The sequence below is a fragment of the Nicotiana tabacum genome, chromosome 3, assembly GCF_000715075.1.
Source record: "Nicotiana tabacum cultivar K326 chromosome 3, ASM71507v2, whole genome shotgun sequence".
NCBI classification, from domain to species: Eukaryota; Viridiplantae; Streptophyta; class Magnoliopsida; order Solanales; family Solanaceae; genus Nicotiana; species Nicotiana tabacum.
Genome location: NC_134082.1, coordinates 201612420 through 201630382, shown reverse-complemented (window position 1 = coordinate 201630382; position 17963 = coordinate 201612420). Strand labels below are relative to the sequence as shown.

The following is a 17963-nucleotide window of genomic DNA, read 5'->3' as shown; positions in this document are numbered from 1 at the left end:
TTGACTACCCGAAACTCACCCGAGTCCTCCTGGACCTCAACCAAACATACCAACATATCCCATAACCTCATTCAAACTTGTTCCAACTTTTGGAGTGCTCAAAACAATATAAAACACCAAATTCGCATCGCATTTAAGCCTAAGAATTCCAAAATCTTCTAAATTACGCCTTTGATCAAAAAGTCTATCAAACCTCGTCCGAATGACTTGAACTTTTGCCCACACGTCACATTAAACACTATGGAGCTACTCCAACTTCTAGAATTCCATTATGAACCTCAGATCAAAATCTCACTATCAAACCGGAAACTTCAAAAATTCAACTTTCGGTATTTCAAGCCTAAATTAGCTACGGACCTCAAAAACACAATCCGAACATGTCTCCTAAGCCCGAAATCACCAAAGGAGCTAACAGAACCATAGAATTTCCATTTCGAGGGCGTCTTTACACTGTTCCGACTACAGTCAACTTTCCAACACTTAAGCTCTTATCTAGGGACTAAGTGTCCTAAAACTCTCCGAAACTCCAAAACAAACATCTCGGTAAATCAAAATAGCAGAAATAAACTCGGGAAAAACAATTAATAGGGGATCGGGGCATTAAATCTTAAGATGACTGGCCGGGTCATCACAATAGACTCGGGAGTGAAACAAGTTTCTAGTGTTGTGATTTTTGTTGGATTCCGAGATGTGGGCCCGGGGGCCGGGTTTGATTAAATTCGGAATTTTTTATCTAATTTGATAATTTTTGTATGGTTTTTATTCCTTTGGCATATATTGATGATAATATACTAATTTTGGTTAGATTTGGAGCACTTAAAGGCCGAATCGAGAGGAAAGGGCATCGCAGGTTAGAGTTTTGGCTTAGTTTGAGGTAAGTAACGCTTCCAAACTTGGTTTTAAGGGTTCAAAACCTCGAACTATGTGTTTTATGATTACCATTAAGGTGAAGCAAATGCCAAGTGACGGGCGTGTGGGTGTGCACCGTGAGAGTTGCGGCCTGGATCATTCTATGGCACTGCTTAGTGGCTCTTTCTTGCTGATATCTATGTTGTGATTATGTGACTAAGTTAATGAGCTATAAATCATGCTAATTATCATGTTAAGGCTTCATGTCGATACTGTTGAGACCCAAGAGGTTGTTTCTTGCTATCATATTATTAGCTTCATTGATATTCCGTACCCAGTCCTGTTCATGCATATTATATCATGTCTCAGTCTCGATTATTGTTATTTGTCAATCATATCATTGTTTTGGGCTAGCATCATGGCATTTTGAGCCCGTGTGTGTGAGACTGGAGAGTGATGACTGAGAGCCTAATATTGAGTGACAGTATGGGATCGGGATGCACGCCGCAACGGGATATTGATTATGCCTTCATTGGCTTGTTAGAGCATTTGGGCTGAAAGAAGCCTCTCCGTAGTCTACACACCCCCAGTGAGCGCAGATGATATTATTGATGGATGGATCTTCCCTGGACATGGATCTTATCCGAAGTACTTATACCTGGAGATGGATCTTCTCCATAGGACTAAAATGGCCTTCCTTGGTACTGGATGACTGTTGTCAGTGATGTGAATATATTTCGGGATGGATCTTCCCTAGGCCTTGTGAGCTATATACAGTACCGAGTGGCTGTGAGGTTGTTATTGTCATTATCTGGAGATGGATCTTCTCTATAGGCTGGGATGGCCTTCCTCAGTACTGAGTGACTGCTGTCAGAGATGTATATATTTCAGGATGGATCTTTTCGGGGCCGTAGGAGCCATATACAGTACTGAGTGGATGAGCATTTCAGATTATGGGCACATGAGGCACTCAGCATGGTGCATTTCATACAGCATGTGCATTGACATGTAGATGTAGTAGAGTTACACTTCTTTACCTTGTTCATACTTGCGCTGTTTTACTGTTCGAGCTGTTTATTTAACTGGAAGCATGCCTATGTTTCTGTACATTATTTATGTTATCCTTGATGAGGTTGAGTTCGTCACTACCTATTAGTCCATATGTTGAACTTGTTACTTACTAAGTTGGTGTACTCACGCTACCCCCTGCACCTTGTGTGTAGTTTCAGGCACTTTTGGATTCAGTGGTGGTTGTTGATCGAGGCTCTTGACTTAGGAGATTATTGAGGTATCTGCCCGGCGTTCGCAGGCCTTGACTCTCCACCTTATTTTTCAGTTGTATTTCAGTTGCTCCCTTCAATGCTATAATAGACTATGTATTTTCCCTAGACACTGATGCACTCAGTGACACCCTGGTTTTGGGCTGGATTGTATTTATTCTTGGAATTTCTTATGTTTTAAATAGTTCTTTAACTGTTAAAAGCTTCTGTAAATGTTTTCAAACTTATTATTATCGGGTTGATTATTGAGTTGAGGCTAGCCTAGTTTCACGATAGACGCCATCATGACGGGTCAGGTTTTGGGTCATGCCATTCAGGTATCTCATAAATATGGCAGTGTATGAAAAATTTGATATGTGTCTCATGGATGTTGTCACATCCAATTTGTATGGATTATTAGACAATAAAATTTTTATGAAAATACCTGAGAGATTTAAAGTGCTAGAAGCACATAAAAATTTTCGAGAAACTTGTTCAATAAAACTTCAACAATCTTTATACGGATTGAAACAATCAGGTCGTATATGGTACAATAGCCTGAATGAATACCTATTGAAAGAAGGGTACAAGAATGATTCAATTTGTCCTTGTATCTTTATAAAAAGGTCTGGATATGAATTTGTTATAATCGCCGTGTATGTTGATGATTTAAATATCATTGGAACTCCTGGGGAGCTTCAAAAAGCAGTAGACTGTTTGAATTATTTTTTTTGAAATGAAAGATCTTGGAAAGACAAGATTTTGTCTTAGGCTACAAATTAAGTATATGAAAGATGAAATATTTGTCCATCAGTCAACATACACCGAAAAGATTTTAAAACAATTCTATATGGATAAAGCACACCCATTGAGTACCCCGATGGTTGTGAGATCACTTGATATAAATAAAGATGCATTCCGACCTTATGAAAATGATGAAGAGTTTCTTGGTGCCGAAGTACCATATCTTAGTGCAATTGGGGCATTAATGTATCTTGCCAATAATTTCCGACCGGATATTGCTTTCTCAGTAAGCTATTGGCAAGATTTAGTTCTTCGCCAATACAAAGACACTGGAATGGTATTAAACATATATTCAGAATCCTCCAAGGGACTATTGATATGGGTTTATTTTATTCAAATGGATCTAAGTCATCGTTGATTGATTATGCAGATGCAGGATATTTGTTTGATCTAAATAAAGGTCTATCTCAGACAAGCTGTTTATTTACAAGTGGAGGTACAGCCATATCATGGCGTTCAACGAAACAAACTATTGTTGCTACTTCTTCAAATCATGCAGAGATAATAGTCATTCATGAAGCAAGTCGAGAATGCGTTTGGTTGAGATCGATAACTCAATACATTCAGGAAATACGTGTTCTCTCTTCGAAAGGCAATATTCCAACAATATTGTATGAAGACAATGCTGCATACATAGCTCAATTGAAAGGAGGATACATCAAAGGAGATAGAACAAAACACATTTTGCCGAAATTCTTTTTCGCTCATGATCTTCAAAAGAATGGTGAAATAGACGTTCAACAAGTTCGTTCAAGTAATAATTTGACGAACCTGTTCACTAAGGCATTACCAACCTCAACATTTGAGAAGATGATATACAAGATTGGAATGTGTCGTCTTCGAGACATTAAGTGATGTTTTCATTAGGGGGAGTAACTACGCGCTGCACTCTTTTTTCCTTAACCAAGGTTTTGTCCCACTGGGTTTTGCCTGGTAAGGTTTTTAACGAGGCAGCCAGATATGTGTATTACATATAACTATGTACTATTTTGTAGTAAAATCTTAGTAAAGCATATTTATTTTACATGGACATCCAAGGGGGAGTCTTGGGAATAGTTTAAGGAATGCATGCCCATGTTGCTATGGACACCTATTTCCCTCACTGTTTTATGTTGAGTATTTCCATTCCTCTTACTATTTGTGAATAGAAAATTTACCTTTTAGGCTTATAAATAGCCTTGTATCTGATGGGTAAAGATTAAAGGTGTCAAACAGGCCAGGTTGACCCGGGACCGGCCCGACCCAGATCGATTGAAATCCGAATCAACCCGACCTGGTACTTAGGGGCCCGGGTGGGTTGGGTTATTGGGGTTAGGGGGTTGGTCTGTTCACTTTAATTCATCCAGTTAACCGGATTGGTCAAAACCTATCAACCAAAATTCCTGTAGAACCGGTTAATCGGCCCGGCCCGACCAGGTTTAAAGGCTAGATTTCAAGTTTTTTTAAAGGTTTTAGAGTCTAAGGCAATGCAAAATTTTTGAATTTACTCTTTTTTTCGTTAATTTACTTGTTAAATGTAAACCTTTCAATTTGTAAGTTTGAATTTTGAAATAAATGTACCACGTGCAATTTAGAAGTGCAATTTTTTTCCATCTTCATTGTATTCTTTATATTTTTATTTTATATTAATATAAATTAAATTACAATAGTTATACAAAATACAAAAAAAAAACAAACAAAAAAACACTAACCCGGCCGGACTCCTTGTACCCGTAACCCTTACGGTTTATTTTTTACCAGGATGAACTCGAACCCGCTAAGCCCGGTAACCCCTAAACCGTAACCGACCCGGTTCGAAACCCGGACGGTTTCAATTTTTCCCTACCCAGTCTGGCCCGGCCCATCGTTAGACATCCTTAGTAAAGATACACCAAAGTGAAAGAAGAAAAGAGTTCTTCCTTCTTTCTGTCTCTTCTTATTTATATTTTACTGAATTACTTTTATTTTATAACAGACTAGTAATTTTCTTTTTCTTTTTTCTATGTGATGGGACCAAAAAAATATATTATAAAAACGTGTCCTCAATTACCCATCTACTGGCGACAACTAATCAGCCACCACTCATTATGCCAAATTGATTTAGAACACTAGATGCACATATGAGCCACTTAAACTCACCGACAAGATTCCACTCCTTATTCTAGTACTAACACCATTGCATATTCTCCTTCCTCCCATTCTCCGTCTAGTTTATTTTCTGCCTAGGTTTCACATATCAGCAGAAGCTGCGTGACAGAGAGCTAAAAGTTATTTGTGACACGTGAGTAGTTTTAGGCTGTAATAACTTTTTACTATTTTAAACTTTTCGATTAGTATATTAATTAATCTAACGAAGGTTATGAATAACTAATTTTGCAAATATCAGAATTAATTTGAATATTTATATTTATATATTATTAAAAGGAGAAGAAAAAGTCCCTTCTTAAGCCAAGTAACAGCCAAGAAAAAAGCACATGACATAAATAGTTAATAATTAGTAATTTAGTTAATAATTAGATGCCTATATAAGTCTATTGATTTAATAGAGATTTTATTCATTAAATTTCAGTAATAAAATATATATATCTTCTATTATATTGACAAATAAGATAACAATTGAAATTTATGTATTGAACGTGTATCGCACGGATACAACTATAGTTTTCCTAAAAAGAATGTGAACCAGGTTGATTCACTTAATAACTTTCTAATAGAGATGTATCTAGTAGCTCTATAGTCTAGACTAGAGAGTGATTGTATACATGCATACACCAAATATTGAGTTTGAACTCTGTATGGGTGTGCTATAAATAAATTGTGTACTTATTTGGTTTTAAATCATGGATATGCAGTGATTAAGATCCAAATCATGGCTGTTAAGTAAGGTGGAATTAGTACTTAATTAGTACATTAAGAAAAATTAAGCTTATAATATAGGACTAGCACGTTCTCAGAGTCAACATACATGTGCCAGCTGGTCCCCCTTTAATTACATCCACTACGTATTTTAAACAACTTGCTTTTCTGCTCCTTTCTCCCATCTCTACTTTCCTTTTCAACCCTCCATTGAAGAAAGCTCCCAAAAATGGAGCTTCCCTTTGGGAAATACTCCACTTCAACTCAAAGAACCCCAAAAATATTCTTACTTTTAGTTTTAGCAGTTATAGTTCTGGGTCTCATCCCTCTTTATCACCCATTTAATTGGTACCCAGCAGATTTATTAACCCAATATCCATCTGAAATTTCACCCGCTACATACCATGCGGAGGAGCAGAAAATAAAGATTAAAGAGCCAGAAACATGTGATATTTTCAGTGGAGAATGGGTTTGGAATCCGGATGGTCCATATTATACGAATATGACCTGTTTTGCGATCCATGAGCACCAAAATTGTATGAAGTATGGTAGACCGGATTCTGATTACTTGAAGTATAGGTGGAAGCCTAATGGTTGTGAGCTTCCCATTTTCAACCCGTTTCAGTTTTTAGATATGGTTAGAAACAAGTCTTTGGCGCTTGTTGGTGATTCAGTTGGAAGAAATCAAATGCAGTCTTTGATTTGTCTCTTGGGCCGGGTACCATTTTCTTCTCTGCAATTCATCTTAATTTTGCTTAAACATTTTCTTATTTTTACTTCCATTTGCATAGATAGTACTTGCTGATCTGCGGTGAATTACTGCTTCTAGCTTGGATTAGTAACTAGGATGTACTTAGCTTGTTGTTGAGTTCATAATTTAGGATTAATTGAGGATTTGTTTATCTAAGGCTAGAAATTTTCAAGATTTAGGTGGAACTTTCGTGGAAGACGCCATTGATAGGTCAACGCGCGTATTGTTTTTCTGGAATGCAGTTGCGAAAGGTAGTACAATGTACTATAGGATTAGTGTGAAAAATGATTATTAACAGTAAAACGGAGGACTGGAAATGTAAGATTTTTGTACTCATTGCGTTGGGGGCCTTGGACTAATCACAACCTCGTGATTATAAAATGTGATAGAGCATGTTACGACGTCGTTTAATCACATCTAACTATGCAAAGTAGATGCCAATCTAGTCATAAACCACTATCAAATTAGAACACATTAACCATTTAATAATTCATTGTCCCTCAAAAAAATAAAAAAAGGATACAGGAAAAGAAAATCAGATACTTAGAGGAACATTGAGTGACAGCGTGAAATTTGACATATTGAGTTTTAATCCTCAAGGTCGCTTTTGTTCCCAATATTATAGTACGACTATTTAGCTAGATCCAAAGAGCTTTACCAATTAAAGTATATATCTTAAAATAATGTATGGTGACAAGTTATTAGAGAATCCAAGCCGGGTAACGCGGGATCATAACTTGCTTCTTAGAAATGTCAAGACATATAAAGATAATTGTGCCCTTCTAGAGATTTGTTTGACTATATTATTAACAACTATGACCATGGCTCTTATATTAGTTAATTAATTTATTATTATTTTTTAGATACAACTCTTTATAGCAAGCCCCAGAATTTTTGGGAACAACCTGATTCTTGCCAAACACCTCACATGCTACTGCATGTATCATAATTCATAATTAGCGTTAAACTAATCTAAAAACAAATCAAATTGAGAATGATCAAAAACAATAATAATAAATCTAGTGTAATTCCACGAGTAGGGCCTGGGGAGGATGGGAGATACGCAGTCTTACCCCTACCCTAGAAAGGCAGAGAGGCTGTTTCCAAATGATAATGATCAACGAAGTAATACAAATTTTGATCTGCTTTTCTTTATTTTCTGGTTTCTTTCAGGTGGAATATCCTGAGGATATATCTGATAATCCAGATCAAGCTTTCAAAAAGTTAAGATACAAAACTTACAACTTTACATTAGCAACATATTGGTCACCATTTTTGGTATCAACGAAAGAAGCAGATAAAGATGGTCCAAGCCATACTGGAGTCTTCAACCTTTACCTTGATGAAGCAGACGAAAAATGGACCAACGAAATTGAAGGATACGACTATGTCATCTTAAATGCCGGCCATTGGTTTGCTCGGATTAGCGTCTACTACGAGAACAACCAACGAGTTGGCTGCAGGTACTGTGGACTGCCAAATGTCACTGCACTCCCACTTAACTATGCATACCAAAGGGCATTCAGAACTGCTCTTAAAGCCATCAATGACTTGGAAAATTTTAAGGGTGTAGCGATTCTTAGGACTTTTGCACCTTCTCATTTTGAAGGTGGGGACTGGAATAGTGGAGGGGATTGTGTAAGGACAAGGCCGTTCAGAAGTAATGAGACCGCGTTGGATGGTCAAAGCTTGGAGCAATACCAGATCCAAGTTGAAGAGTTTAAGGCTGCAGAGAAAGAAGGGAAGACGAAGGGGAAGAGATTCAGATTGATGGACACAACACAAGCAATGTTATTGAGACCAGATGGACATCCAAGTAAATATGGGCATTGGCCAAATGCGAATGTGGTATTGTACAATGACTGTGTTCATTGGTGCTTGCCTGGTCCTATTGATTCGTGGGCCGATTTCTTGTTTCATATGATCAAGATGGAGGGCACCAGATCCCTAGAGGAAAAGCTTCAATGAGAGCTAAACAATACAATGTACTCTGATTTTTTATTTGTTCAATTATTTTAGAATTGTTGTTGTGATTTAAAGAGGAACTCTGTTTCTTGGATGGTTATGGTTGATGTGAAGATGTAACCATTGCACTGTCGGAAAGTGAAAAAAAAAAAATGCCTTGTGAAATTTTATAGAGCTGATGATATTTCTCGCCATAGACCAAAAGAGTGTATATGGTTGCTGCAGCTATTGAACAACTTGATCAAGACTCCACTCCTGCGAGTATGATTCCAGTTTGCCAAAGCCATAGTCCTATAGCTTACAGGAAAAGAATATTTCTGAAAATAGAGGATACAATTTTTTATATTATCAGTTACATTTTTGACCAGCGGATGCAATTAATTTTGACCAATTTTGTATTTGCCCATCAAATTTCAGTGTTTGGTTCACCTTATTTGTAAACTTTCTACTTTCTACTTTCTACTGGAGACAACTAATCGTCACCACACGTTATGCCAAATAATTGTTTTAGAACACTAGTGGTATTTATGAGACACCAAACTCACCGACAATTTTCTTCCCCCTATCTCTAGTACCACCACCATTGCATATTGTACCACTACTTTTTCTCCTTCAACCCATTCGCTGCCTAGAATTTCACAAATCCGCAGAAGCGTGACACAGAGCTAAAAGTCATTTATAACAAGTGAGTTAGTTTAGGCCGTGGGAACTTTTTAATAGTCCTTCGTTTCATAATAAGCGATCAATTTGTTTTTAATACGTCCATTAAGAAAATATTAAAAATTATATAAAAATACTTATTATGATTAAATTATCCCTAATTAAACATTTAATATGAGGAGTAAAAATTTTTTTTAGGGATATGTACATAGGGGTTATTTTATAAAAACAAATTGAATTCTTTCTTGATTACATAACTGGACATTTATTTTAAACCAAAATGAAAAAACAAATTGGTCACTTATCGTGAATAGGAGGGAGTAATATTTTAAACGTTGGATTAATATGTTTAAATGATCTACGGAAGGTACAAATGACTAATTTTGTAAGATTTAGAGATAAACTTGAACTTTTTCGTTGAATTACAACACACTCCATGGTTACTAAATAAGGAGGAATTGTACTTAGTACCAAGAAAAATTAGGATTATAATGTGATTAGCACACTCACAGAGTCAACGTACATGTACAAACTGGTCCTCCTTAACTACATGCACTATGTATTTTTAACAGCTTACTTTTTTTCTCCTTTCTCCCATTTCTAATTTCCTTTTCAACCTTCCATTGAAGCAGCGCGCAGAAATGGAGCTTCCCTTTGGGAAATACTCCACTTCAGCTCAAAGAACTCCAAGAATATTTATACTTATTATAGTTTTAGCAGTTACAGTTCTGGGTCTTATCCCTCTTTACCACCCCTTTAATTGGTACCCAGCAGATTTAGTAACCCAAAATCCATCTGAAATATCACCCACATACCATGCTGAGGAGCATAAGATAAAGATTAAAGAGCCAGAAACATGCGATATTTTCAGTGGGGAATGGGTTTGGAATCCGGATGCTCCATATTACACGAATGTGACCTGTTCTGAAATCCATGAGCACCAAAATTGTATGAAGTATGGTAGACCTGATACTGATTACTTGAAGTGGAGGTGGAAGCCTAATGGATGTGAGCTCCACATTTTTAACCCGTTTCAGTTTTTGGATATGGTTAGAAACAAGTCTTTGGCAATTGTCGGTGACTCAGTTGGAAGAAACCAAATGCAGTCCTTGATTTGCCTCTTGGGCCGGGTACCATTCTCTTCTCTGCAATTCTTATTAATTTTGCTTAAGTTTTTTATTTTCTTCCATTTGCATAGGCAGTACTTGATGATCTGTGCTGAATTACTGCTTCTACATTATTATGTTATAGTTTATCTTAGTTTTGTGAAAACTTTAGCTTGGATTAGCTAGTTGGATGCACTCAGCTTAGCTTGTTGAATGCATAATTTATGGTTAATAGAAGATTTGGTCTACCTAAGGCTAGAACTTTCCAAGATTTAGGTGAAGTTTTAGTGTTTTAATTTCCAGAATGAAGTTGTGACTGAGCGATAGTACAATGTACTCCCTCCCTTCTAATTATGAGGCAGCGTTTAATTGGACATTAAATTTTAAAAAGAATAAATAAAATGTATTTGTGATTTTGAACAAAACATAAATACTTAAATGATAAAACTAAAAAGTTAAAATTAAATTATTTTTTAAATAAAAACTACTTGTGTGATATATTTTAAAATAAATAAAAAAGAAAAATACGACAACAACAACCCAGTATAATCGTTTCCAAAAAGAAACTCGGCATCCTTCCCTCCAAGAACTTCCCACCTTGCTCTTGGGGAGACTCGAACTCACAACCTCTTAGTTGGAAGTGGAGGTTGTTTACAATCAGAGCAACTCCTCTTGTCTAAATAAAAAAGAAAAATATAACATTTAAATGAGACAATAAAATATAGGTTTAACGGGGAATATGGCCATTAATAGTAAGATGAAGGACTGGAAATGTGAAGTTTTGCATTCACTGATGATTTTCGATGGAAAGAGAGTTGAGTCGTGAGTATAAAATGTGATATGAAAGAGTACGACGTCGTGGCACATGCAACTGCTCAACGGAGATGCCAGTCTATGAGAAATACATAAACTAAAATTTATATATATATATATATATATATATATATATATATATATATATATATATATATATATATATATATATAGTAATTTCATTTGAAAATGATTTCATCTAGTCCAAAAAAAGTTTTTTCTCATTTCATTATTAATCATCCCTCAAATAATTAAAATAACAAGGTACTAGTACTACAAGAAAAGAAAAGGCTAAAAGCATACAATAGGAGGAACATTGGGGGCCAGCGTGAAATTTGTCATATTGCTTTTTAATCCTCAGAAAGTGTCTTGTTTTCCCAATAATATTATACTAATACGACTATTTAACTTGATCCACGGAGCTTTTCCCCTTAAAATAATGTATCATGAAAAATTGATAGAGAATGGGGTCATAACTTGATTCTTAGAAATGCATAAACATAAAAAAGATAATTGTGCCCTTGAGATTGTTTGACTAAATCATTAACAACCATGACCATGGTTCTTATGCGAAAAATTAACCCGGTTTACCCAACCGCTTAAACTAAAAATAATCGATAGAGATATAATATATGTATAATTTATGTACTATATGTCTATAATTGTGTACAATCTATGTGTATAAATGTATAATCTATGTATATGGTTTGAAAAAATAAACAATGAATATGAGGTTCTATTAGTATAGAGATAATATTATTTTTTGGTTTAGATACAACTCTTTATAGTAAAAGCCCGGAATTGCTCCGGACAATCCGATGCTTTGCTAAACACCGTTCTACTTCATGTGCCATAGTTAGCGCTAGACTAATCTAAAAGCAAAATCAAGAAGTAATGAAAAAACTGATCTTCTTTTTTGTGTTTTTAGGTGGAATATCCTATTGATATTTCTGACAATCCAGATCAATCTTTCAAAAAGTACAAATACACAACTTACAACTTCACCCTAGCAATGAATTGGTCACCATTTTTGGTTTCAACGAAAGAAATAGATGCAGATGGTCCATGCCATACTGGACTCTATAACCTTTACCTAGATGAAGCCGATGAGAAATGGACCACCCTAATTGAGGGATATGACTACATCATCTTAAACGCCGGCCACTGGTTTGCCCGGTGCAGCGTCTACTACGAAAACAACCAACGAGTCGGCTGCAAGTACTGTGGATTGCCAAATGTTACTGAACTCCCACATAACTATGCCTACCAAAGGGCATTTCAGAACTGCTCTTAAAGCTATCAACGACGTAGAAAATTTTAAGGGTGTAGCGATTCTTAGGACTTTTGCACCTTCTCATTATGAAGGTGGGGACTGGAATAAGGGAGGAGATTGTGCAATGACAAGGCCATTCAGAAGTAATGAGACCGCGTCGGAAGGTCAAAGCTTGGAGCAATATAGGATCCAAGTCAAAGAGTTTAAGATTGCAGAGAAGGAAGGGAAGATGAAGGGGAGGAGATTCAGATTGATGGATACAACAAAAGCAATGTTGTTGAGACCAGATGGTCACCCAAGTAAATATGGGCATTGGCCTAGTGAAAATGTGGTAAATGACTGTGTCCATTGGTGCTTGCCTGGTCCTATTGATTCTTGGGCTGATTTCTTGTTTCATATGTTAAAGATGGAGGGCATCAGATCCCTAGTTGAAAAGCTTCAATGAGAGAGCTAAACTATACATTATTGTACTTTGATTTTTCATAAATTTTTCTTCCTAATGATCATTTACTCTTTTGAGGATTCTATAGTCGATAGGTTGGTTCTCAATTCAGGGAAGTAGAAGACAAATCTTTCAATTCGTTCAAAGTCGGCTATTTGCGTAAAATCTCATTAAAATATGATCATTTGAGAAACGAATCTAAAACTTGATAAGTGATAAGTTATATTATATGCAACCTGTTGGGATTTTTCTAAAGAGTGTGAATGAGAAATGAAAGAGGCACATTTTGGATTGCGCCTCTACATCTCACCCTTACTTTGTCTATAAATTTAGAGGTTTGGCCTCATTTTTCATACACAGAAAAATCTGAAAACTTTTCCTCTTTTTTCTACATTGTTGCATTATTTTCTAAATAAATATAAGTATCAAGTGTGATTTGCTCCGTTTGTTGAGTTCGTTGAAGTTCTGTGATTTGTACTGTCGCTATCAGAGAATAGTTATTCCATTATATCCTGGGTGGAACTAATCCAAAACCTTGGGCAACAGTGAGAACGATTAAATTCCTCCAGGACATACAAGTAACTTGTGGACTCAAAATTATTTTACGTTTTGTTGATTGAACTAATATTTCTTTGTTTCTCTAATTTTCTGGTTTCGAACACAAATTTTACCAACATAGCCATCACGCACTGATGATCCATTACAAGTTCAGGTCGGAGATCTAGATAAGCTTGGAAATTTTAGCCTGCAAAATGCCACAATTTAGCGTCAATTTAAAATGTAATCTTGGTATAGAAGCAGGCCCCTCCAAGGAAAGGCAAGTCGCCATGAGGCTAAAACTCGAATTTGCAGTGTTTCAAATTTTTTTATTTTTTATTTTAAAGCTCTGTTACCTAGTTGAGTTTCCCTATTTTTAGATTAAATATGTGAAATAGCCATATTTGGGGAAAATGAATTATTAGTTTGATCTATGTGTCTTTTCAAACAATTTGTCTTTTAAACTCACGGACAAGAAAAAGTAATTCTATCTTCTATCTCATGATTCATAAACTATACTATATCCAGAGATTGCTAAATCCACTCAATTGGTATTTTTGTCCACTCTGAAAGAGAATATCAAGGTTGTTCATAAATCATAATCAAAACTATTTGAATTAAAAAAAAACACAAATTTCCAACTCTTACTTATTCTTTTATGTTAGTTTCTAAATTTTGAGTTCTCTTTGTTACCGCTCTTTCATGTGTTCAGAACATAACGACGGAGTATAATAATTTTGCTTGATTGTATTACTAGTATGTTCTTTTCAAGTGGTTGGTCAATGTATGAGAAGAGTAACTAAAAGTTTGAAATTTGAAATTCAAGGAAACTATTTTTATCAAAGGCGGATCACACGTGAAGCTGTGTACTAAAAAGGCAAAAATGGTGCATAAATAAGAAGGAGATAAAAGCAATGCAAAGTCCTCATCATTCAGCTAATTGCCACCAAGCTACGCCATGTTTTAATTCTCCAACAAACTCTTTCACCTTTTTCCTCTGCAAGTTATTGAAAATGGATAACATAATCATTGTCCAATTAATTAAAAGGGAGTAACTCTTACTATCCAACAGAGTAAATTAAGTTTTTGAATCACTTTTATGAATGATAGTAATAGGTCTCATGTGAACCTAGGACGATCGATCGTTTAGTCAAACATGTTTACATAAGATTTCGAATGTACTATAGGGGTGGCAAACGGGTCGGGTCGGATATGAGCGGGTCGAAAACAGATAAATTATCTGGCCCGCCCCGTATTTAAAACGGATAAAAAACAGGTTGTCCGGCAGATAATATGGATATCCATATTATCCATGGATTCTTCAATATTATCTCTTATGGCAGAATTCCTACTCTCCCAAACTTGAGAACTCCCAATTTGAGACTTTACATATATAAAAGTTAAACACATTAGTTATTCATTGGTTATCTATTTGTTTAACCATTTTCTAAGTGTATAATATGACTTTTATCCATATTCGACCCGTTTTTAAAAAGTTCATCATCCAACCTATTTTAAAATAGGTAATATGGATGGATAACTGCTTTTTATTTTAACAATTTTGCCACCTCTATACTATTTTTTTTTCATGGCAGTGACAGTAGATTGTGTTAAAACAATCAGATAAATCTTAGTGGCAATAATATCAGTCTAGCTTGAAGTGCTGGGTCGCAATATATTTATATTGTACAGACTATAATTTCAATCTTTGAGAATAACTTTCAAAGGATTTAGTAGTTTTCGTTGTTTATTGAACCATATAAGGTAATGTTTATTTTCTTTTTTCCTTTGAATAATAAGCGACTTTGCTTCATGTATGATGTGCTGCTTATTAGATTCAAAAACAAGTATATTAGTCAAGTTTGAAAGAATCCACCAAGATAATTAATCATTTAGCCCATAATACCAAACGTATACAGTAAAAGTAGCTTTTTCTATGATTGATTTTCCTAGTACTAGCTAGTAGATAAATTGCTCACAAAATTTTGATCTTGGAAAACGTTATTTGCAGATGAAGTGGAAGAACTTGCATATGCTGTTGGAAAGCTTTAGAAAAGTTGTACTACCAATCTTAACATTAGTACTCCTAGTCAAAATCACCTTTTCTTCATATAATACTACCACTGATTCTTTGCTGCAAAATCTTGAATCAACCCTCAATAAATCAGTCCCTTTTGATCAGCAAAAACATGAGGCAATCACCCAACTGCAGTCTGTTGGAATTACAAGCATTAATCATTCAGAAAAAGTAGGGATAAAGCAGCAAACATGCAACCTCTTTGAGGGGAAGTGGATACCATTTCCATATGGGCCATACTATACAAATGAGACAAACTGCGCGATCGATGATCGACAAAATTGCATGAAATTTGGAAGACTGGATCGTGATTTTATACACTGGAGATGGAAACCAGATGATTGTGAGCTGCCACTATTTGATGCTATGCAATTTTTGGAACTTGTACGTGGTAAAACTTTGGCTTTCGTTGGAGACTCGCTAGCAAGAAACCAGATGCAGTCACTGGTGTGCCTTCTAGCTAGTGTAAGTCTTCTTCTTTGAGTACATCAGGACCGTTTGTGCTTCCATTACTCTGTTTTCAGCTAATCCTGAATTTAATTCCTCATTTACTGACTTTATATTTTCATTAAACTTTATTCAATATACTCTTTTACTGGTGTAGCCATGTCGAATCGACAATTTATAAATGATTTAACTTATATACGCTAACAATGTAACAAACTTTTACATTGTCAGTACGTATCCTTCCCTATTCCAGGTTACCAAATTAGACCTGCTATAAATAATCACCTGTTCTTATAGGAAATGCTAAATGTTTAACGGTTAAATTCCATAATAATGATATGAGAATTGGCAAAATCAAAGTTTATTCACAAAATCACAGCAGTTTTTTCATTTTTTTTTTTTTATATTTCTACATTCTTTCTGATAGAAGGGGAGCCTTGGCGTAACTGGTAAAGTTGTTGCCATGTGACCAGGAGATCACGGGTTCAAGCCGTAGAAACAACCTCTTGCAGAAATGCAGGGTAAGGCTTTGAGTACAATAGACCCTTGTGGTCCGGCCCTTCCCCGGACTTCGCACATAGCCGGAGCTTAGTGCACTGGCTGCCTTTTTTTTTTTTTATACATTCTTTCTGATCAAAATATCTTGTGCCATATTTCAGGCGGCCATTCCTGTAGACGTATCAGAGACTAAGGACACGAGATTCAGGCGATGGTTGTTTAAAGATTACAACTTCACAATCATAGCCCTATGGTCTCCACAGTTGATTAAATCCTATGAATCTGATCCTAATGGCTATTCCTACAACAGTCTCATGGATCTGTATCTAGACAAGGCCGATGATGTCTGGGCAAGTCAAGTTGACAAAGCTCATATTATCATAATCTCCGGAGGACAATGGTTCTTTAGGCCATTTTTGTACTACGAAAACGGTCAGCTCATCGGATGTCACAAATGCAATGAAAAAAACACCACAAAACTTAGCCATTATTATGGATACAGAATGGCGTTTCGTACAGCTTTTAAGACACTTTTAAGCCTCAAGAAACTAAAGAGTCGATTGGTAATACTAAGGCCATTCTCCCCTCAACATTTTGAGAACGGGGAATGGAATAAAGGAGGGAATTGCAATAGAACAAGACCCTTTACGAATCAAGATATTAAGTTGGATGGATATACATTACAAATGTATTTGACTCAATTGCAGGAATTTAAGGCAGCACAAAAGGAAGGCAAGAAAAAGGGTGTCAAGTTTCGATTGTTAGATACAACTGAAGCAATGTTACTGAGGCCAGATGGGCATCCAAATAATTATGGACATTGGCCAAATGAGAAGAAATTAGCTGATTGTGTGCATTGGTGTATGCCAGGCCCTGTTGATACATGGAATGAGCTTTTATTATCCATTTTGAAGATGGAAGCAGAATGAGTTGAAGCTTGGAATAGCACCAGTCATTCTTCAGGACAGTAATAAATTATATACATCTTTAGAATTTGGTAACAAACGTATAATAACTTTTTAAATGTTTGTGTAACATTTTTATATTTCAACATAATCTCTATAAGGAAATCTATAGAAGTATTTGTCTCCGGCGCAACTTTTTACCAATATGCTAATGTTCTTTATTACTAGTATACGTACCCGTGCGATGCGCGAAAAATATTAAATAAAAGTAATTTCACAAAATTATTATCTTATCGTTATTTTCACTGCTCTATTGTTAGATGTTCTTGCCGTCTTAACTATACTGCATTATAAACTACTTTGCTTTGCATGTGGCAGGCAATGAACTTTACATTTATATAAAATTAAATTAACCTTTGAATGCAAGATTATTTTTGAAAAGCTCCACGCATTCTTCATATTGTGAATGGCCTTCAACCGTGCAATTTTGAGTACAAAGAAAGGACGGTAATTTAGAAAAAAATGGAAAATAAATGATTTTAATGGAGTAAATTATTTTTGTAACTTTCTCAAACTTGTCAACCAAGATAATATAGAGAGATGTTAGTGATACTTAGTTTATCACATAAAATTAGTTGCTACATATAAACAACAGTGTGTAATATTCATTTACCTTAGATACACTTGCATTACACTCGGTAGAAAATCAATCCAAAGCATATGACAATAGTAAACACTATCA

General features: G+C 35.6%; 2 protein-coding genes and 1 pseudogene across 2 annotated transcripts; all 3 read left to right on the top strand.

Annotated features, from left to right (window-relative positions):
* Positions 1-5887: 5887 nt before the first annotated feature.
* LOC107829485 (protein trichome birefringence-like 19) lies at positions 5888-8637 on the top strand. Its single transcript, XM_016656932.2, has 2 exons — positions 5888-6465; positions 7672-8637. Exons 1-2 carry the CDS (start codon positions 5977-5979, stop codon positions 8464-8466), a joined length of 1284 nt encoding a protein of 427 aa, XP_016512418.1. The 5' UTR covers positions 5888-5976; the 3' UTR covers positions 8467-8637.
* A 981-nt stretch (positions 8638-9618) lies between these two features.
* LOC107829486 (protein trichome birefringence-like 19) lies at positions 9619-12840 on the top strand (annotated as a pseudogene).
* Positions 12841-14887: 2047 nt separating this feature from the next.
* Positions 14888-17406, top strand: LOC107829487 (protein trichome birefringence-like 19). The gene is made up of 3 exons (XM_016656934.2): positions 14888-15058; positions 15306-15836; positions 16478-17406. The coding sequence occupies exons 2-3, from the start codon at positions 15306-15308 to the stop codon at positions 17243-17245; spliced, it is 1299 nt and encodes a 432-aa protein (XP_016512420.1). The 5' UTR covers positions 14888-15058; the 3' UTR covers positions 17246-17406.
* The last annotated feature ends 557 nt before the right edge of the window (positions 17407-17963 follow it).

Bases quoted from the DNA above. Each gene is read 5' to 3' on its own strand.
- LOC107829485 (XM_016656932.2), top strand. From the start codon at position 5,977: ATGGAGCTTCCCTTTGGGAAATACTCCACTTCAACTCAAAGAACCCCA. The intron at 6,466-7,671 runs GTACCATTTTCT...GGTTTCTTTCAG, and splicing joins TGATTTGTCTCTTGGGCCGG to GTGGAATATCCTGAGGATAT.
- LOC107829487 (XM_016656934.2), top strand. From the start codon at position 15,306: ATGAAGTGGAAGAACTTGCATATGCTGTTGGAAAGCTTTAGAAAAGTT. The intron at 15,837-16,477 runs GTAAGTCTTCTT...GCCATATTTCAG, and splicing joins TGGTGTGCCTTCTAGCTAGT to GCGGCCATTCCTGTAGACGT.